At 33.4% G+C, this 21536-nt stretch overlaps 5 protein-coding genes across 6 annotated transcripts; 2 read left to right on the top strand and 3 right to left on the bottom strand.

Moving 5' to 3' along the window:
- Positions 1-1812: 1812 nt before the first annotated feature.
- Positions 1813-3289, top strand: LOC129952604 (transcription factor BTF3 homolog 4). The gene has a single exon (XM_056065278.1). The coding sequence runs from the start codon at positions 1951-1953 to the stop codon at positions 2536-2538; it is 588 nt and encodes a 195-aa protein (XP_055921253.1). The 5' UTR covers positions 1813-1950; the 3' UTR covers positions 2539-3289.
- Positions 3290-7309: 4020 nt separating this feature from the next.
- On the top strand, positions 7310-8522 carry LOC129952603 (peptidyl-prolyl cis-trans isomerase 5). The gene is made up of 4 exons (XM_056065276.1): positions 7310-7616; positions 7699-7823; positions 7882-8134; positions 8207-8522. Exons 1-4 carry the CDS (start codon positions 7530-7532, stop codon positions 8354-8356), a joined length of 615 nt encoding a protein of 204 aa, XP_055921251.1. The 5' UTR covers positions 7310-7529; the 3' UTR covers positions 8357-8522.
- A 2970-nt stretch (positions 8523-11492) lies between these two features.
- On the bottom strand, positions 11493-12098 carry LOC129950405 (protein GVQW3-like). The gene has a single exon (XM_056062347.1). It carries the CDS (start codon positions 12096-12098, stop codon positions 11493-11495), a length of 606 nt encoding a protein of 201 aa, XP_055918322.1.
- Positions 12099-13703: 1605 nt separating this feature from the next.
- LOC129951542 (odorant receptor 82a-like) lies at positions 13704-15289 on the bottom strand. Of its 2 annotated transcripts, none has more exons than XM_056063749.1 (6): positions 15162-15289; positions 14656-15108; positions 14426-14571; positions 14157-14301; positions 13946-14101; positions 13704-13883 (listed from the first exon to the last, which is right to left on the bottom strand). In XM_056063749.1, the coding sequence occupies exons 1-6, from the start codon at positions 15273-15275 to the stop codon at positions 13833-13835; spliced, it is 1065 nt and encodes a 354-aa protein (XP_055919724.1). In that variant the 5' UTR covers positions 15276-15289; the 3' UTR covers positions 13704-13832. The 2 variants fall into 2 exon arrangements, with proteins under 2 accessions (XP_055919724.1, XP_055919723.1); XM_056063748.1 differs by having other exon boundaries at positions 14157-14361.
- A 4366-nt stretch (positions 15290-19655) lies between these two features.
- On the bottom strand, positions 19656-21296 carry LOC129951528 (odorant receptor 4-like). Its single transcript, XM_056063726.1, has 6 exons — positions 21163-21296; positions 20642-21103; positions 20439-20584; positions 20087-20291; positions 19872-20027; positions 19656-19810 (listed from the first exon to the last, which is right to left on the bottom strand). Exons 1-6 carry the CDS (start codon positions 21274-21276, stop codon positions 19754-19756), a joined length of 1140 nt encoding a protein of 379 aa, XP_055919701.1. The 5' UTR covers positions 21277-21296; the 3' UTR covers positions 19656-19753.
- Between the last annotated feature and the right edge of the window lie 240 nt (positions 21297-21536).

Consider the following 21536-nt stretch of genomic DNA (forward strand, 5'->3'; position numbering starts at 1 on the left):
TAAAAGTTACAATCTATAACAAAATGTAAATTTAAATTTTAAGAATGTAAATAATTAAATCTTACTAATAAAAAATACCCTTGGCTTTATAGTTAGTCCGTAGGACTGTCATGCCAGAGGTCTTTTGTTCAATCAAAGCCTGTGCCACCTAAAAATTTTTTTCACGGATACTGCCTCTTGCGAGGAATTGACAAATCCTCCGATTTTCCAAATTAACAGTTCCGATTTGGCTTAAACTGTAGGTCCCCTCCATTGCTGACAACATTGCTTGCACATAGAAATATTTGAGAGTTCTAAGTCACTAGTACCTAGTCCTCAATTGGCTGTTGCGCCCACCTAAGTTATTTATTTTATTAGACAATAAAATAAAACAAAACTACTTTTAAGCTAGCCATTCACCAACTAGCCAATCTAATAGATGTGATCTTGCTTTTTGGACTTTCTATTATTTATTTATTTCACTATTTATTAGGGAACCTCATTGAACAATTTGGTCGAAAATTAAACCTTTGAGCAAAGTGAAAACTATTAATCTTCTGTGGCGGGGCCTTTGGCTAGACACGCATATGCAACTTTTTCGAAACCAAATAAAACCATTATTTCTCCTTGACTAAATTTTTCTCTCTCTTGCACTTACAGAAAATTTGTATTGTAATAATAGTTGAATGTCCGCGCAGTTACCTATAATTCCTTGTGACACAAACTAAGGAATTGGTTCGAGGTGATCGTCTAGTTTGCGTCAAAACACAAACTAAAAAGTTGCTCGAATGGGCGACAGAATGGTTTCTGCATGTGCGTGGACTCTTATGTAAGTCTATAGTGCTCAGTTTAGAAACGAAACAGCTTAAATAATCACGAATTAAAAATGTTTCATATTCAAATGAAGAGAAACTGTATAAGACAAATGACCCAAAACAATAATATCTATTCTAACTATCATGTCAGAGGGCTGAATGGCATTTATACGGCAATTAAGATTTAGAAATTAATTTAATTTGTAAGACTACCGGAAATTTAAATATTAAGATTTTCTTGAGTGACAATGACATATCTAGCTGTATTTTTAATTTACAAAATTTAAAAAAACTCATTTGCATAGAAAATCTTCCGATTTCTAGAATGTTATACATAAAAATGACGTAGGAGCAAAACGAATTTATAAAGCTTTATATTTTTCAAGTGGAAGTTGCTTAAGGACGTTTATCTGACAGCAAATATCTCTTGACCATTGTTTAAGCTTTTGACATGTTCTATTGAAAAAGCTTCTTCATTCATGAATAATTTCTTGAAAAAAATTTAAGATTTACAAAACAAAATCAATCAAATTCCCGAAACTCAGTCACTAAAACAAATTAAAAGGTAAAATAAAAAACATATCAGTTTAATGTGAAAAATTAACATCTTTACTGCAGCACGAACTTTTCCACGTGGTTTTTTCATTTAATAGATACTCACAAACTGGAAATAGGTATTGCAATGTAAGTTTGTACTCGCCGTACTATAAATTAAAAAAACTTGTTTTAATCGTGTACAGCAAGTCAAAAACCGAACTACAAAAAAGTAAAGCCTCATATATAAAACTTGTTGAGACCACAACCTAACTACAAACAAAAATAACACGATTGTACTTCTCTGATGCGCTCCACCCCTTAATAATATTTTGTTTCAACTACAAAAGACTTTTGGTTTCACTGATACGTAGCGACATCTGTTGTTTTGAGAATTTGCGTCGAATTGGTATCACTTGGTAGTTTTCTAGCAGATTTCCATTGATCAGAGCTACTAGAATCAAAAAATCTACTAGAATTCCTTTTTGCATAATGGCGATTCCTTTTGACAGTTGAATTTGCTTTTGGCGCACGTGTTTTCCAGCGCATCGTAAATTTCTTTTTTCGAAAATTCGTTCGAGTTATTCAACAAATTGTGAAAAAAACTCAAATCGAGTTTAAGATGAATCCCGAGAAGCTGAAGAAACTCCAAGCACAGGTGCGTATCGGAGGAAAGGGAACTCCACGCCGAAAGAAGAAGATCGTCCATTCAACGCCCGCTACCGATGACAAAAAACTACAGTCATCATTGAAAAAACTCTCGGTAAATACCATCCCCGGCATCGAGGAAGTTAATATCATCAAAAACGACGGCTCGGTCATCCATTTCAATAATCCCAAAGCCCAGGCATCATTGCCCACCAACACATTCGCCATCACCGGCCATGGCGAGAATAAATCGATTTCCGAAATGCTGCCTGGTATCCTTACTCAATTGGGTCCCCAGGACATCACACAATTGAAAAAAATTGCCAGTGAATTCGCTGCGAATAAGGGTGCAGCTGCTGGATCTGTTGCGGGTGGTCTATCAGCCGCCGACGATGATGTCCCCGATTTGGTGCAAAACTTCGAAGAAGTCGCCATTGGTACAGCCGCCCCTGCTGCAGCTGCTGCCTCGCCAGCTGCTGCCGATGCTGCTGCTGAAAGTGCTGCCTCCAGTTCTCCAGACACAACCGCTCCCAAGAAAATTGAAGAAATTCCTGTCGCCTAAACGGAGTCCCTCAGGAGTCGCTCAAGTCCTGGGTAGTAGATTGTAGTTTGTGAAAATAAAAGTTTTACACTATACATAGTCAAAAAACAAAAAAGCAACCAGAGAAACAAAATTAACCTTTATAGAATTATAACACAAAAGATAAAAACAAATGAAAAATTATATAAAACAAAAAAAACTAGAAAAACGTTTATTTTTGGTTTGAAGATGCATTTTATTCGAGAACAGAACAGAACAAACATTCATTACTTTTTATTTTTATTTTAATTCGATCACTCGCTTCACATTACATTTTTTCTCATTTACATAAACTAAACATTCATAGCATAGAATCTAAACAATATGTACAACTTAGGACGACATAATTCCGAAGGATAATTCTTGAACTCTTACACTCCTAGTGATGCATTGCCAGTGAAGGATTTGTGGTGGAGCCACAGCAACACACAATACACGGGAAAAGTCTTATACATTCTCTTATTTTATGTTTTCTTTTAAAATTTATGTACGCAGTAGCATTTTTATTTTTGTGTTTGCTTCTGGACATTTTCATATAATTCAAAATATATTTAAAATAAAGCAACAAATAGTATGCCCATCAATATTTTATTTAACTTGAAGTTGAACGATGGTATATTTGTGTAATTTTGCGAGTACTTTCAATTTGTTTCGCATTCGCACCATTTTTATGTAATTCTCAGAATATGAACAAATAGAACTAAACTTTAATAAAATCGCATTGAAAACTTCATTTCTGATTGTTTGCATTTATTTTTTTCAAATTGCATCTTGTTTTCAGGTTTTAACTAGAATTTTCGTTGAAATTGGAATATCAAAGGTCGCTATAGTCAGGTAATATAAAACTCTTAGCTCGCTGTTGCCAGGGGCGCATGGAAATGTCATAATGGAAGCTGAAAGCAATTTTAGTTATTCTATGTGTCCCTTCCTATTTTAAAGTTTTCTCGGTTTTAAAATAAATCTAAAAATAGGATTAGGCAATATTTCAGTATAACCTCACGAGACAAGGGCCATCTTCTCGAACTCTTTAGAACATAATTCAAATTCCAAAGAAGCGGGTAAAGGTGATACTGATACCTACAGCTACAATGGTGAATCATAACTCTCAAGGCCATTTTGTTAAAACCTGATTATTTTAAAACAGAAGACGGGAGATGGGGGAGAGAGGAGGTGAAATGCTTTGTCTTAAATCAGCTGAGAATGTTTCGATTTAGGATTTCATAATAAAATATCGCTTTTATTTTGATATTTATGTAGGTATACTAAAGTATGGGTAGTTCCTAGGGCTATATTGTTTTTAATATGTCAATCTTTAAGTTCATTGGGATGGGATGGGTTGATATAATGTAAGTGGGGATGTATTTGTACATTGTATTTTATTTATCAACAGAAAATTTAGAAAAAAAAAATACATCAAAAGCAAGAGGGAGCTTATAAGGAAAGCTTTGCTAAGAAGGAAATAGGGTTTGTTTGATTAGATTGTTTGAGTTGTATCACGCTGTGATCTGAAGAACATACAAAATAAATGCCATGCGGAAAATTGTATCATCTTTTGTTCTGTATATTTGATTTATTTTTAATTTTGGAATGCAATTATTATAAAAATAAGCTTCAAGTGCGATACTGGCAACTTGAGCGTATTTACTGACTTAAGGTGGTGCTAGAGTCCTAGGACCTCAATCAACAAACTTTTTTATTTGTCCAAGATGTCTCCAACAGAGCAACCCAAGTTGGGTGAGGTTACTTTGCACTTACATAAGTGCTCCACCTGACCCTTTGTTAAATCTCGGTAGACAAGTTCTTGAGTACCTCTTAGCTACAACTGTCGCTAGCGACGTTTTGATGGAATCGCCTGTGTTAAAGGTCTTAGTATTTTGATTTACTGTAGGCAAACCTCTTTTAACGTCTCTATCTCAATTCTCAGAAATGCCCCTTATACATCACGCTAAGCTCCTCCGAATACCTCATGTATGACAAGGAAAGCTGCCACTTCATGTTTTTTTTAATGTTCTTAAATAAATTACTGACGGTAAGTGCGTTGGACTGTCATGCAAGGGATCTTAGGTTCAATCCCCGCCTGTGCCACCTTAATTAAAAAAAAATAATAATAATTTTCGCGGGTACTGCCTCTTGCGAGGAATTGACAAATTCTTCCAGAGTAATTCTTGTCATGAAAAAAGTGCTTTTTCAAATTAGCCGTTCGGATTTGATTATAAAACTTTGAAAAATGTTGAACAAAATTGTGTTTGAAATGGTTAAGATGGTGCGTCTTTGTTCTGAAATCGACTTTACTTTGAATACATTTTTTAGTTTTGTTCTCTTTAAAATGAGTTTCAAAGAATAGAATCATCAAGCTATAAAAAGTAAAATGACCAAAAGGAAAAAAAAGACCTTTACAATCACTTTTTGTTTTAAAGAGAACCTTGCTTATAAATTTGGACAATGGGCAGGTTCAGACAACATAAGGGACTTCATTTGCAGTCAACTTCATTCTCTAAACGTACATTTTGTCCAAGGCAACTTGTTAGTTTTACAATTGTCATGAATTTCAAATTCAGAAACATGAGTTTTATGTTCATAGTACAAAAACTATCAAAAACATTATAGTCTAAAAAACACTCCTCAGACAAGCTACAAGTCCATCACGATTTGTATTTTGTATTGTAAAGAAATATTACTTATTTTCTTTCCCAATGATAAGGAAACCATTTACAGAAAACATTAAATGGAGTTGTGCAGAAAATAAATATATCATGGAGTAGTAAAACACATCTTTCAGTTGAATGCAAAAGCATGATCAACTCTCATTTTGATAGAAGAAGTCTTGACTTAATAGTTTGGGACATTTCTTTTGACTTTCCAGTCAACTTTCCATTAAAGTGGCCTTGATTGGAAGGTAATTTTTTGAAAGCTGGCCAAAAACTTGCCTTACTTTCAAGTCCCTTATGTCGTCTGAACCCGCCCATTGATAGACGTAACAAGAGAAAAATCGATTTTCACAGATTCATTGACGCTTCTTATACTTGGTTTTTGACCCTTAAGTGAAATAAATTTGGTGGCGCAATAGCCCATAGAAAAGGGCCTAGTTACTTACAACTCTTAACCATTTCTGTGTGCCAATCATTTCAGGGATGGAATTTTAAAAAGCACTTTTAACGACAAAATTTAGCTGCTCTTGGAGGATTTGTCAATTCCTTGCATGAGCCAGTACCCGTGAAAACAAGCTCTAAGGTGGCACAGGCAGGAAATTAACCTAAGACCTCTTGCATGATAGACCTATGCACTAATCATCATATCAATAGTACTATTTTTCTTAAGCTATGGAACTTATTGTGAAAAGCAAATCGAACGTTTTTGAAATCATTAATTTCGTGAATTCCATTTCAATATTCACTTTAAAAGCCAGCTTTTCTTTTGGAAAAAGAGATGTTGAACTATTTGAATGTCGAAATTCACCCAGCTTAATTTTGCTCTATATTGGATTTCTCAAACGTTCGCTTTAAGACGTTTGTTCCAAGATTCTCATAATAAGGTAACCCATGTTTAAGATAATAAATATGTGACTAAAGAAGTTTTTCTATTCAATAGTCGCTTTGTGAATTTGTATAAAACAACGTTATATGCATTTATGCACTTACTTGCTTGCTTTTATTTATTTATCGACTTTTATATGACTTCTTATTTAATTCTTGCATTGTTCTAAAAAACTTACTTATACAATAAATCAAGTGCTGGATTCTTTCTACAGATAGTTAAAAAATGGAACAAAACTCTGTAAGGATACAGTATTTTGTTGAGATTCAGTGTTATGTAATACAGTGTTTATAGATGGTGATTTTTTAGCTGTTATCTTTCTGGCAATACTGGCTTTAACAGCTGACGCACGTTTAGTGTTTTGTTTCACTTCAAACAACTTCAGTTCGGTCTATAATTTAACCATTAATCGTCTTACAAACAAACAACACTTCCAAACTATTAAATTTTGAGTTCGGTGAACATTTTATTTTACCTTCGGGACCGGTCAATTGGCCGCCTAGATCGTACGATTTAACACCTTTAGACTATTTTTCGAAAGTCTAGGTTAAAATTCATATCTATACATACAAGATCACTTGACGCATTGGAAGACAACATTGAAGCATTTATTCGTGAGACAGCGTCCGAAATGTTGGAAAGAGTATGCCAAAGTTGGACTAAGCGGATGGACCATTTGAGGCTCAGTCAAGGTCGACATTCGCATGAAATAATCTTCCAACATTATATTATATGGAAAGATTTCATTGACCCATTGTATGTGTTTTTGTTTCTTGAAAACCTTTTAAAAAAATCACCCTTTAGTTAATACAGCATGTCGATGTACAGTATAATAAAATTAACAATGTTTTTTTGACCCGTTCCAGTTTATACTTTATACCAAAAAGATTCTAAATCTACATAAGCCCTTTCTTGACTAATTCTAACAAGGAATTGAGACTGAAAGTAAGTAACATGGCATAATGGCCTCCCCAACTATAGTTCTACCTTTTTAAATTAGCGAAACAAACACTCCTTACTCTGCTACAATATGTCTTAAATGTACCAATTGCAAGTAAAATGACGTATGTAGGGTAAATGTACCAGATTTATTGAGTTGAATTCAGTTCTCTCATGTCTCATCACTTAAAAAAGATGCTCAATCCTCGCCTTTTTCTACTCCACTCAGAATCAACCACAAACAAGATTACAAACAATACAACAAATACACATTTGTATTCCGTTGATTTTTTTTGATTCCTCCTCCATTTTCTTTGTCATCTCATATAATCTTTTCCAATTTTTTGTTTTTGGTTTTTGATTACGTGTCGTTTTGTGGAGCTCCCATCGTTGTCTTCGTCGTCCTCAGCTTATTTTTCTAGCTGCCTCTAGCAGATAGATAAAACTCTGAAATCAGTTTGAATTCATACTCGAGCCGTTGAAGAACTTAACAGCAAACTATGAAGTACCTTCTTGTTTTGTGTTTGGCATTAGCCGGAACCGCTTTAGCCTCTGACGCTAGCAAAGGCCCAAAAGTCACCGATAAGGTGTGATAATTGAATACATAAAAATGGTTATCAAATTGTGGTGTTTTGTTAACTATATAATTTGTTGTTTCCTTTAATTAAGGTGTTCTTTGACATCACAATTGGTGGATCACCCGCTGGAAGAATTGAAATCGGTCTTTTCGGTGCTACCGTCCCAAAGACTGCTGAGAACTTCAAGCAATTAGCTGAGAAGCCAGAAGGCGATGGGTATGTTCAGAGTAAAATAATGTGTGATTTCATGAATTATTTCTGACGATGACTTCAGTTTCAAGGGAAGCAAATTCCATCGCGTCATTAAAGATTTCATGATCCAAGGAGGTGACTTCACCAAGGGCGATGGAACTGGAGGACGATCAATCTATGGTGAACGTTTTGCCGATGAGAACTTCAAACTGAAGCACTATGGAGCTGGTTGGTTGAGCATGGCCAATGCCGGAAAGGACACTAACGGATCCCAGTTCTTCATTACAACAAAACAAACTTCCTGGTTGGATGGACGTCACGTTGTCTTCGGAAAGGTAAAGTTAAACTTATTTTTTTTCGTTTATTAAAGTTCCTAAACTAACTTAAATTGTGTATTGATTCATTAGGTGCTTTCGGGAATGGATGTTGTTCGCAAGATAGAATCCAGTGCCACCGATGGACGCGACCGTCCAGTTAAAGACGTTGTTATTGCTGATTCTGGCTCAATTCCAGTTTCTGAACCATTCTCCGTTGCCAAGGAGCCCTCACAAGAATAAACCATCTCGGCTAATGGGGATACGCAAGTGTGATGAGTTCAATGGCACAGTTTCATCTTTAAGAGAACAGATCCAAACAACTCGGAGAAAGATATAAACAAAAGATTAATTTTTGCATTTAAAATAAGAGAATAAAAGTTTTTTTTTTATAAGAAACAAAGAATAATTTGCGCATAATTAATATGGTCAATAGGAAGACAAATGGTAGAAACCGTAGAACGGTTGAACGTACAAAAACAAAATACTCAAGAATTAGCACAGCGCAGCCAAGAACAAAGGAAAGAAAATAATGGCTATGACTATGGCTAACGAAATGGCTATGGCCTGTTGTTCATCCTACGTTATACCTACATACGTCTTGTCTTGTGTTGTGCTGTTTTTTCTTTACACTTACCGGCCGCTATCTTGGGTCATTCACTTGAGCGTCAAGCGATGAAATGAACTAAAAACAGGTTCTTTTCGTTTGATGTTGATTTCTTTTGGTTAGGTTGCTTTTGGAAGAAGATTCCTTTTGTTGAACTTGATGGCATTCGATAAATTAATGTTAAATGTATCTACGTTTTTATATTTATTTTCTCCATTGCAGTGAACAGTGTAGCGATCCATGACTTTTTAGTTGCTATTTGACGCTAATTATAGCTTCGAGTAGCACCTTGTTGCAAATCAAGTTGGACGGTCGGTACTTGGCAATTAGATTGTCACTTTTGGATAGGATAAAATGTACATATAATAAAGAAGATACATATTTGATTTGAAGAGAAAGAAAATATGAAAGTCGTAATAATAGACTAGCTGCAAATATTATAGGTTAAACTTGAAAAGTTTTGCATTGTGTTGTTGACTGATAGTTGGAAATTTTGTCTTGAAAAATTCGTATGGCGTATACTTGTTTTGTTTTTGTTAATGGAAAACAAAGCACAGGAATGCTTGAAGTTAATCAATTCCTCTTCACAGCTTGCTTAGAAAAATATGATTGTCCAAAAATTAGCAAATCTACATACTTTACTTAGTACTGTAGTACCCGTGGCGTGCGTTAGACTGTAATACCAGAGGTCTTGGTTTCAAACCCTGCCTGTGCCGTCTTAAGTTTTTTTTCCACTGATACTGCATCTTGCGAGGGATTGTCAAATCCTCCAAGAGTAATTCTTGTCATGAAAAGTCCTTTCTCGATAATTTGAGATCGGATTCGGCGTAAAACTGTAGATCTCCTTCATCCCTGACAACATTACTTGCACATAGGAATGGTTGAGAGTTGTAAGTCACTAGGACCTAGTTCTCATCGGGCTATTGCGCCACCTAGTTTGTACTTTACTTAAAGTTACATTATTTGTATCAGAGTTAAAGGAACTATAGGGATGGGCTGAAAGATATGGCAAGGACATAAAAGTTGTCTTGCATACCTTTTTAATTCAACAGGGCCACATCAATTAAAACAATTTGATCCAACGACTATCATTTTGGTTTTTGTTTTCTAAAGCTTCATTATAGTCAAAGCCATAGTCATGTAATCAATTTATCCCCTGGAAAAAACGCCTCTAAAGAAACTCAAGAGTTGCAATCGAAAGAATATAATACAATTCCAGTCAATCGAAAATGTTAACCCAATCAAATGGCAAAGGTAGGAATAGGTCTGAATAAAACACTTAGAATGGTTGAGTTAGTATGTACAATGGAACTCTTGTTGGCCTTCATATCCTTGTTTACCTTTATATTTATTTATAAATAAGTTGTAAGATAAACAAAACTTAAAAATAGGTATGAAACCTATATACATAGGTACTCGTTTCGCTTAATAAAAATCTCAAAAACACTATAAACTCAGATTGGCTTAAGTGAAGATGCTAAATGTTATCGTCTTGTTTATAGAGTGTAAGTGTAAGGCTAATCATTCACTTTATCCAGTGATGCTATTGTTATTTTTTCAATTGAATTAAGAGCACATCATTCACCATGTGACGGACGAACGAAAGATTTGTTTTCTTATTTTTCTTTCTTCTTATTGCATTATGTATGCATGTATAAATAAAATAAATTTGTTGTTTTCTTACATGATTTTATTATTACTTTTATTAATTTGAAAATGCATTACATAATATTTATTGCATTGGACATAACACAAGCCAAGTATAGTGTAAATTAAGATCTCACGTACATTCAAAATGTACAAATACGCATCTCAATATCGTACGATTACAATTTATTTAATTGAAATTTCAAAGCTCGATATGAATAAATTAGTAATTGCTTCGAAACTTACAGACAAATCTTTAAATCATTGAAACGGTTGAAGATCATAATATGAGAAATAAATTTAAATATGTGGTACATGTACTTAAGACTGGTGTATCGTTGCACAATAGATTTATATATATTGGGTCTTGAGACTTGGATTTGTATGTTAAATCTAGGATTTAAGTGAGTTAAAACCAAAACAGATGTCCTCTAGCAATAGCTATTTTAAGGATAAAAAAGCTTAAACCTTAACTTGAATATTTAAGTCAAAGCTATGATTTAAAATAAGCTATAGCTAGCTACCAACTAAAATACATCTTCCAGTGATATGTATGTTAAAATAGCTTAAGCTGAATTCATGTGACTTCATTTTGATTTTCCAGCTTAAGCTCCAAGTTGTGTGATTAATATTAGCTTAAGCTTGAATATTATAGTTAAAGCTACAAGAATATAAGGGTTCCTGGCCAATGAATAGAAAACTATGTTTAGTTCTGGATTGAACCTGGATTTCAGTTCAGTGTAGGGCACGATATCGAAAATGACAGATTTAGCTTAAGCTTCTAAGCCAACAGATTTTTTGTATGTTATGCACGCACTCAAGGGTATCTGAATACCCTCATAATGCTATAGGCCGAAATTGAGCTCAGGGGTAATCTAATGAGCATTTCTAGAACAATGGGTATTACTGTTGAATTCATTGAGGGGAGAAATGCAACTATTTCATTAGAGCATTGCTTATAAAAATAGCGATAAAATAATGATATACATAGAAATACGAGGTGTGGCAGTTAAGTTCCGGGAATTTGTCAATTAAAAACAAGAAAATGAAGTTTTAGGAAAAATTTCACTATCGACCTTCACAATAATCTCTCTTTAACTCTACACGACGATTCCAACGTTTCTCCTATGATCGGAAGCACCCTTGGTAGTCCTCCGAAGTTAGCCCGTTTAGCAACACGGTTAGAGCTTCTTGGACCTTCTGTACGCCGCCATGATTAGTTCTCTTGAAGTTCGACTTCATCTTGGGGAATAGAAAAAAGTCGCGGGGAGCAATATCGGGGCTAGGCAACGTTTGGATGCGAGATAATAGATCCTCGCAAATCGATTTCCGCATTTGTTTTTGTTCGTGGGTGAGAACTTTAGGCACCATCTTTGCGCAGATCTTTCGCATGTTCAAATTCTCGTGTAACATCTTGCGAACCGTTTCTTTGTTGAAGTTTAACTCGTAAGACAATCCAGGAATGCTTAGGCGACGGTCAGAAGTGATCAACATACGCAAAAGATCAACATTCGCGTCGGTACGAGAGGTGACGGGAGCTCCTTTACGTGGATTGTCTTCCACCGATTCACGCTCTTCCTTGAACCGCTTCGCCCATTCAAACACACGCGTTTTTGACATGCTATAGCCTCCATAGACAACCTGCAATTTTCGGAGGATTTCCGAGGATTTTTCGCCAGATTTCACTAAAAATTGAATCACAACACGTGGCTTGTAATGTACGTCACACATTTTCACTACGTCACTAAAAAAGATACTTGCAAAAATACGCATAAAACGCAAACCAAACGTGCTATATACTTCAACTATAAACTCTAACTAAAAGGAAGATCCCCTTTCTTAGACAGATGATAACAAATGAAAAAGTGTTGCCACTTTTTAAATTATAACTAAATTCCTGGATCTTAATTGCCACACCTCCTATTTTCTAGAGATATTAAAGTTTAAGTTAGAAAATATTCACCTATCATTTCATGGGTACTCTTTTGAATTCTGTCCAAGGACCAAGAGACTCATGTGGGTTATAGGGGCACCTGCCCGGATTAGGAATTGTACTCGAGTTTCGGACGAATATAGGCTTTATAAATTATAACCAGATCAGAAGGTGTTACAAACTTCTTGCATATTTTGAGGAAACCTGAACATTTAGCAGCGTTTTTGGCGGTTTTATATAAGTGATCACTGAACACTTTACAACAAATGGTTTGTAATGCACAAGCCTAGAACGAAAAGCAGTTCAGTCACCTCAATGAAAGTATACCACCCATAGATATTGGTATTATCTTAATAAATAAATAAATAAATTGAATAGGACAGTTGAAAAAGCTATGAAGGGGTTTTGCCAGCGTTGAAGAACACCTCTTTGTAACAATAGCAAGGGTAATATTCGCGGGGGTTCAAACGAAGCTAGTAATATTAAAATCAAAATAAAACTGTCTGTTTTGAGGTATTTAGCGTAACCTTTGTTTTTATGCACACGAAACAAAGCTTTGCTTAGCGTTATTAATTTTGTGGTTTCAAGCTGTTAGTGCTGGCATTTGACAACTGTCAAATTAAGCTATCATTTGTAGTATCAAAATATTGGTTGGATATTTGTAATTTAAGATAATATATCGCTTAACAATTGAAAAACTAGTTAACATTATCAAAACTTAGACTACTACAGCGACTGCAAGAAATCGACCAAATTGTGAAGAAATTTGAAGAAAGTTTGCTTTGCTGAGCATTATTTGACAGGGGACAGGTTCAAAAAATATAAGGGACTTCATTTGCAGTTAAGTGCATTTTTTGCACGTAGGTACTTTTTAACCAAGGCAACTGAATAGTTAGTTTTTCAAGTGTCATACATTTCAAGCTTGGAACTTTACTTCACTAACCTTTACCTTCAGTTCATTGTACACAAATTATCAAAAACATAACTGTCTACAAAAAACTCCTCAGGCACGCCAAATTCCATCACGATTTGTACTTTGTATTGTAGAGAAATATTGCTAATTACGTTTCCAATTTGAAAAAGAAGCCTTTTACATAAAACATCAAATACATAATGCAGCAAATAAATAAATCACAGAGTAATAAAGTTCAGCTCTCAGTTAAATTAAAAACTATGATTAGCTGTCATTTTGACATACATACATAAGTGGAACAGACTTCAAAGTTAGGGAGATTTTTCTTAACTTAATTTCAAGTCAACTTTCCAATAAAGTTGCCTTAGTTGGAAATCAATTTTTTGGTCTCTGGCCAATCATACACTATAATCTTACCTTACCTTCAAGTCCCATATGTGGTCTGAATCTGCTCAAAGTCAAAATCTTTAAATAATACAAATTTTGATGCTTAACTTTTCAGTATTATCTATTTAATTGTTTTAAGTTGTCATTCAACAAAATTGTACTTGTTTAAATTTTTACAATACAAATTTTTATTAATGTAACTTTCAGAATAATAAGTAATAAGTTGCCAACTTTAACGAACCTCGGTCAAAAAGGTGTACAGCACATAAGCCTTTTTCAAGAACTATAAGAAATACATTTTAAAAAAATACGTTTTTAAATTATAATTTAACTTGCAAAACTTACATCAGAAAAAGTTGCCAACGATAATGCGATAATTCTTCCAGCTTTGACAAATCGATCATTCTGTGTTACGAAAATTGTCAAAAGTAACATTGACTTAAATTGTTTCGAATGATTGTACCAATTAGTACAATAAAGTTCCCTTTGAAGTTTTTCATTCTGTTAATAAAGAATGCTCATTTTTATTAAAAGAAAAGAAAGTTATACTTTATACCTGATTTGCAATAATTTGTCCAAAATAACAATATATCCAAAGATCAAAAGTTTGTATCAATGCTATAATGACCATTAACATGCCAGTTAAATCTTTTAAGCCCCAAACCGATACTAAATAAACACTAAGTGCCATTTGATTCGAACTGTATAAGATATTAGTTAATGTTGTGATAGAAAAAACATTTGATACTCTTTCGATTATGCTTGAAATATAAAACATGAAATGATATTTAAAATCCAAAAATTGTAATTCGATCTTGAACATACCAAAAAGTTTCTTTAATTTTTTCTATAATTTCCTTTAAAATAATCTCAGGGTTTCCACCATTTTCCCATCTTGAATCAATTTCTCTTACTTCTCGACTAATACTTGATAAAATTGCTGCACAAATGGACAAAAGACCACAAAACAACTGTTAAATAAAATATTGATAGAAAGATTTTGGAATTATTTTCGAACTTATAAGAGCCACACTTTAAAACAAAAGCTTAAATACCGTGTCATGTGCTACCGTCAGATTTGCCACAGTTGTTAATGCAATTGCCTGATAGAAGAACATTAATTCATATGTAGGACTTTGATTTAAATCCAGAACCGATAGTCTTGAGCGAAATGGCAATTCATTGTTTAGAATCGATACAACTAAAACCAATAATACACAAAAATTCATTGCTATCGAACCAATAAATATCATTTTCTTATAAGTTTCAAGACTTTGTTTTATATCCTTTTGCACTTGAAATCTAAACGATAATGCTTCGATTTGAGTTATACATCCGTAGATTTCGTTTTTATAGATTGTTACAGAAATAAGTTTGTAAATGCAGACAGGATAAGCTAATCCGAAAAGTGCTTTGCAAAGAAGCACTGGCACTTCGACTGTCCTTGCAGATCTCAGAATATCCGAAATACATATTAAAGGTATTATAGATCCGTTAATGACAATCATCTATAAAAATATTTTTTTTTAAATTTGCTATCAGAAAAAAGAAGATAGAATACCGTGTATAGAGAAATAGTTGCAAGTCGTGATTTTTCTTGATTTACTCTTTTGTTCCATAATCTTAGGAATTTGAAAATATCGAGAGAATATTTAAAAAAATTTAAGTTTTCCATGACTGTGGAAAATTTAGAAACCCTCTGCTAACATGGACAAAATTGCATGGTTTTTAAATAGGAAAAAAAAATCAGTGGAAAACGTTAGATACTCAAAATTATATGTTGCATGCATCATAATAGGCGTACAAAATGTCAAACATGTCGAATGCAAATTGCAAACATATTATTTGCTTATTTCTGTAATACAATCAACAGAAATCAAAAATATGATTTAATGATGCATTGATATAAAGCCAATTTTTTAGATTCCTAATTTCAACATTTATATCTATGCATTTTTATTATATTGAGTTGCGTCTTGTTTTTACGACCCGTTAATTAAAATAAATGTTCTTTTTTATTCTTGAGTTGTGACATGTAATTTTTAGATGCCACTATGAACTTTAAGAAGGATTTAAGGATAAGAAGGTAGATAAAACCTTAAAAACATAACGGGTGTGGAGTTTGTCGTTTTGACAGCTGCCACTTGATTTATGCATTTGGTTTGCCATTTTTAAATAAATAAACCTTTTTCTGGACAACGTTTGCAATGCGAGGACATTTATTACCAAAAGGTACATATTTTTGTCAGGCACATTATTTTGCAATTTAAAACCGCTGGACTAATTTGTATGGGTTTAAGTAAAGTCGCTTATCTAAACACCTTGGAAGAGAATATTCGGCGAGTTATTGCTGACATACTACCCCAAAGTGGCCCTATACTGCAAAAATTGGCATCTAACGTAATAATAATAACATCAAACGTATGCGTTTTATTTCTTCTTAAAAAACCACACATGAAAAAACATCCTTTATATTACATAATTGTGATATTTTTGGTGCTTTCAATTTCTTCCAGACATAAAAGTGAAAAGATAAAAACCCTGAATATCAAAATAATTTATAGAGACAAAATATAGAGGTTTTATTTTAATATTACAGACCTGTATTTTTTAAGATCAATAGATGTTTATTTCATTAGCAGTTTAAAACAATATCAGATAAATGGCCTCCACGACTACGGTTGCAGCAAAATTTCGTTTAAACGAAATTTTTCTTGATCACACATTTAATTCTGTATGTTATCATAAACTGCACTAATTAAGTTTTCTTAAATTGATGTCTATTCCGTTGCTCCAAAAGAAAAAAATCTGGTTTGAGAAATATGATGATCTGGAAACATTTCATCTGACTTCAAAATTTCCATAATGTTTGTAGTGAATATTAGTAATTAAATTGCGTAGTTGAAGCTTGTATCCTTGCATAGGCTGCGTTCAATCTCAGACAGATGGTGTATCCGGATACCTTTTTGTTAGTGTTTTACGTTTAAATAACAACTGACCAAAAACAGCTGAGATGTCAAAAAAGGAATCCAAAGGTATCCAAGATTTTCTGGGGTATGTAGGTATCTGACAGAACAGCTGATTCAACACACGGTTGTATTTCAAGAAACTTGAAAATTGATTTCAGCTTCTTGTATTTGTTGGTAAATAAAAAGATACAAAATGTAAGTTGAAGTTGTATTTGAGGATGTTTTGTACATTATAGACGATGAAGAAGTTATTTCCCTCCGAACTTAAAAAAATCGTTTAAAAGCGGAGATTTCGCAAGTAAATTATTAATCGTATGGAATTCCAGTTGAGCTAAGAGGAAAATCAACATAGATTACAGATTAAGGTTATCACATATTTATTAAATTGTTACGCACCAATCAATTCGGCATTGTCCGACGAATCAGTTGAATTATCCTTTAAATGTTTTATCTTACACTAATTTTCACTTCGAAGCTTAAATGTTTCTCTGCTTTTTGTGAACAGCTGAAAGTTGTTTTTGTTTTTTGAAAGCTATCTTAATACAGCTATCCAACTCGTTCAACACGGTATCTAAAAATCTACTTATCCAAGATACCCTATAGAACACAAGATTGAACGCAGCCATATTTTTAGTAATGGAGTTGTAGTTCTTACTTGTCAAATGTCAAAATATGAAAGCTGCCCAAAACGCGGACTGTTAAATATGAGACCTATTATTCGGAAAATAAAATTTAAATACCATAATCACAATAGCCAAAATAAAAATCTGAACTTATTAAGTTTAAATTGAGTTAAAAAAAAAATTGATTCTACTTTAAATCAACCCAAATTGAATTATTGTCGAGTAGGTACATTAAAGTCTGTTCGATTTAAATTGAATTTGAAAGTTAATCATTAAAATATTATTATTATGGTCAACCGATCAGTTTTCAGTTCATTGAAACGAATGATCAGCTGATATTTTGACATTAGTAAACTTGACCTTATAGGGGGAATGCTAATTAATTTTCTTAATTCCATTTGGACTCGTATTTTGTATTTTAAATAAGTTTTACTTATTCCTTTACTAATTTGATAAGGAACCCTTTTACATAAAACATAAAATGATGTTGTGCAGAAAATAAATAAATCACATTGTAATAAAGTTCAGCTTTAAGTTGAATGAAAAACTATGATTAGTCATTTGGACATAGTTGGAATTGACTAGATAAACGGTGATTTTTTAAGAGCTTGAGAACTTTAAAAAAAAAAACGCATACAATTTGCAAAATCTCATCGATTCTTTATTTGAAACGTTAGATTGGTTCATGACATTTACTTTTTAAAGATAATTTCATTTAAATGTTGACCGCGGCTGCGTTTTAGGTGGTCCATTCGGAAAGTCCAATTTTGGGTAACTTTTTCGAGCATTTCGGCCGGAATAGCCCGAATTTCTTCGGAAATGTTGTCTTCCAAAGCTGGAATAGTTGCTGGCTTATTTGTGTAGACTTTAGACTTGACGTAGCCCCACAAAAAATAGTCTAAAGGCGTCAAATCGCATGATCTTGGTGGCCAACTTACCGGTCCATTCCTTGAGATGAATTGTTCTCCGAAGTTTTCCCTCAAAATGGCCATAGAATCGCGAGCTGTGTGGCATGTAGCGCCATCTTGTTGAAACCACATGTCAACCAAGTTCAGTTCTTCCATTTTTGGCAACAAAAAGTTTGTTAGCATTGAACGATAGCGCTCGCCATTCACCGTAACGTTGCGTCCAACAACATCTTTGAAAAAATACGGTCCAATGATTCCACCAGCGTACAAACCACACCAAACAGTGCATTTTTCGGGATGCATGGGCAGTTCTTGAACGGCTTCTGGTTGCTCTTCACTCCAAATGCGGCAATTTTGCTTATTTACGTAGCCATTCAACCAGAAATGAGCCTCATCGCTAAACAAAATTTGTCGATAAAAAAGCGGATTTTCCGCCAACTTTTCTAGGGCCCATTCACTGAAAATTCGACGTTGTGGCAGATCGTTCGGCTTCAGTTCTTGCACGAGCTGTATTTTATACGGTTTTACACCAAGATCTTTGCCTAAAATCTTCCATGTGGTCGAATAACACAAACCCAATTGCTGCGAACGGCGACGAATCGACATTTCACGGTCTTCAGTAACACTCTCAGAAACAGACGCAATATTCTCTTCTGTACGCACTGTACGCATTCGTGTGGTTGGTTTAATGTCCAATAAAGTAAACTGAGTGCGAAACTTGGTCACAATCGCATTAATTGCTTGCTCACTTGGTCGATTATGTAGACCATAAATCGGACGTAAAGCGCGAAACACATTTCGAACCGAACACTGATTTTGGTAATAAAATTCAATGATTTGCAAGCGTTGCTCGTTAGTAAGTCTATTCATGATGAAATGTCAAAGCATACTGAGCATCTTTCTCTTTGACACCATGTCTGAAATCCCGCGTGATCTGTCAAATACTAATGCATGAAAATCCTAACCTCAAAAAAATCACCCTTTAGTTAGGGAGACTTATCTTGATTAACTTTAATTTTACTTTCCAATAAAAAAAAACTTCAGGTTCAGACAACATCAGGGCAAGCTTCTAGCATCTGATTGGCCAACTGCCAAAAATTGTGCATTCCAATGAACGCAACTTCATTGGAAACTATGTAGACCACCATAAAAACTAGTTGCTTTAGTCTACAATTACGTTCAACTTCAAAGAATGTAGTTGACTGCAAATGGAGCAAATTAAGTTGTCTGAACCTAACCATTTACTTTAAACATAATTTTTATAGAAAGTTATCTTAGTTGACACTTTTTGACTGCTGACTAACCAGAGTTTAGAAGACATCCCTTACTTATTTCTTCAGACTTGCCAACATGGAACAAAGAAGCGCACCTCAATCTGAATTGAATATCTTGATGAGACTATTTTATGAGTTTATTAAACCTTCGTAAATTAAATGGATTTAAAGAAAAAAGGTAAATGCTAATTCTTTTTTTTTTTTGAGTTGAAAGTCTTCTTGGTAACAAAAAAAACCATTAGGAAATCTATTTTAATCAATAAAGTTGCTTATATTTTGTATACAGTTTGATTTATTTAAAAGAATTACACAGAATAATACATCGACAAACATGTCCAAAAACGTAAAACATCAAAAAATCGTCAAGAATCACATGAACTTATTTGTATTTTATATCGTTCATAAAAGTGAAAAACGTATAGGCCTTTAGCAAAACCTGTTTAAAAAAATATGATTGATATAAGGACATTTTTAAAACACATTATCATTTAAAATACCTGGCCAAATGTTTCCATTGAAAGTGGAATTATTTTTCCAGCATAAACAAAACAGTCCCTTTGCAATACCGAAATTGTTACTAAGATCATGATCTTCTGGCTTCTTTGAGCTTCATACCATTTTAGAAAATATAGTTCTGTTTGAAGCATTCGCCTCTTAAACAAAAAAAAACATTCAATTTTGTTAAGTAATCATTATGTGTTTTTCGTTATACTTGATCAACTAAGGTTTGACCGAAATAACAATAGATCCATAGAAGAAAAATTGACATAATTGTTGCCAATAACATTGAAAAGCAAGTCAAGTCGTTCAAAGGTTGTATTGACATTACGTACAATCCCAAAGCCATAGTTCCACAAACATAAACGATATGTACCATTGTCGTCATTGCAAAAATATCAGATATATTTTTAGTAACACTAAAAGCAATAAAACAAATTATTCAAGAAAAGTGCGAAGAATTAAGGTGGAACTTTAAATATTGTCGGAAGATATTTCAGAAATCTCTTTTTTTTTTGTATGTTCCTCCGACATTGACAGTTCTATCTTAAGATTTCAAAAACTACCCTGATATTTCAATTATTTTTTCGATAATGTTTTTCAACTTTTGTTCTGATATTTGGTGGTCTTCAATAACTCCATCAACCTCTCTAATCTCACGAGCAATACTTTTGAGAATGGCTGCAGAAGTAATCATAATTCCGCAGTACACCTGAAAAAATAAATATAAAAAAACTACTTACAACATTTATTTTTGAAAAATACTCACCGTATCATATCCAAAAGTAATGTTTGTAAAAATAAATGCACTTATTGATTGAAATACAAACATCAATTCCCAAGTTGGACTTTCTTGCAAATTCAAAAATGAAATCTTAGGTTGAAAAAATAATTTTTTGTTTTGAAATAATACTGCTGGAGCTACCATAAAAACGAAGACAGAAATATTCATAGAATATATGCCAAAGAAAAAAATTTTCTTATACAATTTATGGGCATTGTAAAAGTTAGTTTTGTTTTCAAATGTTGATGATAGTTTTTGAAGCTGCTCTATAAACTCAACAATAATTTTCTGATTATATGTTACTGTGCAAACTTTATGTATCACAACTAGGACTACACACAGAAAAAGTAATTTTGTAAATTTGACATCAATTTGATCCATTTGAATGGCTTGGATGGCATCGATAAGGCTTATAATTCCAATGAAAGAACCACAAAATATAATTACCTAGAGTAAAGGATAAGATTTGATATAAAAGATTATTATTGTCATAAATTTTGACGTACCCAGGAGTTCAATAATATATCAAATTTGTTTTTGTTAGTTTTTCTATATGAACTCCAGATGCGGAGGAATCGGAACATTTTTTGGGATTGTTCAAAGAAAACATGTTCAGCCATCTTTGTTGTTTTAAGGTTCATAACGAGTTGGGGAAGCCTTAAATACCTTTTGATTGGTTTAAGTTTTTGACAATTGATGAGCAGGGGCCTTTAATTAATTCTTTGATGTCCTCTATCCATTATAATTCACACTTTGAAATCAAGTGCAAACTGATAATAATAGGTTGTAATAGGTAGGTATACATATTTAATAACATTCTTTGTTAAATGGTCAACAACAACTTTAAAGCTAAGAAATTTATTTACCTTCTATTAATGGA

Source organism: Eupeodes corollae, chromosome 3 (genome assembly GCF_945859685.1).
Source record: "Eupeodes corollae chromosome 3, idEupCoro1.1, whole genome shotgun sequence".
Taxonomy (NCBI): domain Eukaryota; kingdom Metazoa; phylum Arthropoda; class Insecta; order Diptera; family Syrphidae; genus Eupeodes; species Eupeodes corollae.

What these genes read in the sequence shown, in the direction of transcription:
- LOC129952604 (XM_056065278.1), top strand. Translation starts at nt 1,951, where the DNA reads ATGAATCCCGAGAAGCTGAAGAAACTCCAAGCACAGGTGCGTATCGGA.
- LOC129952603 (XM_056065276.1), top strand. Translation starts at nt 7,530, where the DNA reads ATGAAGTACCTTCTTGTTTTGTGTTTGGCATTAGCCGGAACCGCTTTA. An exon ending in GCCCAAAAGTCACCGATAAG is followed by an intron (nt 7,617 to 7,698) that starts GTGTGATAATTG and finishes CCTTTAATTAAG; the next exon opens with GTGTTCTTTGACATCACAAT. An exon ending in GTCACGTTGTCTTCGGAAAG is followed by an intron (nt 8,135 to 8,206) that starts GTAAAGTTAAAC and finishes TTGATTCATTAG; the next exon opens with GTGCTTTCGGGAATGGATGT.
- LOC129950405 (XM_056062347.1), bottom strand. Translation starts at nt 12,098, where the DNA reads ATGTGTGACGTACATTACAAGCCACGTGTTGTGATTCAATTTTTAGTG.
- LOC129951542 (XM_056063748.1), bottom strand. Translation starts at nt 15,275, where the DNA reads ATGGAAAACTTAAATTTTTTTAAATATTCTCTCGATATTTTCAAATTC. An exon ending in CAACTATTTCTCTATACACG is followed by an intron (nt 15,109 to 15,161) that starts GTATTCTATCTT and finishes ATATTTTTATAG; the next exon opens with ATGATTGTCATTAACGGATC. An exon ending in CGTTGGCAACTTTTTCTGAT is followed by an intron (nt 13,884 to 13,945) that starts GTAAGTTTTGCA and finishes TATTTCTTATAG; the next exon opens with TTCTTGAAAAAGGCTTATGT.
- LOC129951528 (XM_056063726.1), bottom strand. Translation starts at nt 21,276, where the DNA reads ATGGCTGAACATGTTTTCTTTGAACAATCCCAAAAAATGTTCCGATTC. An exon ending in ATATATTATTGAACTCCTGG is followed by an intron (nt 21,104 to 21,162) that starts GTACGTCAAAAT and finishes CCTTTACTCTAG; the next exon opens with GTAATTATATTTTGTGGTTC. An exon ending in GTCAAACCTTAGTTGATCAA is followed by an intron (nt 20,028 to 20,086) that starts GTATAACGAAAA and finishes TTTTTGTTTAAG; the next exon opens with AGGCGAATGCTTCAAACAGA.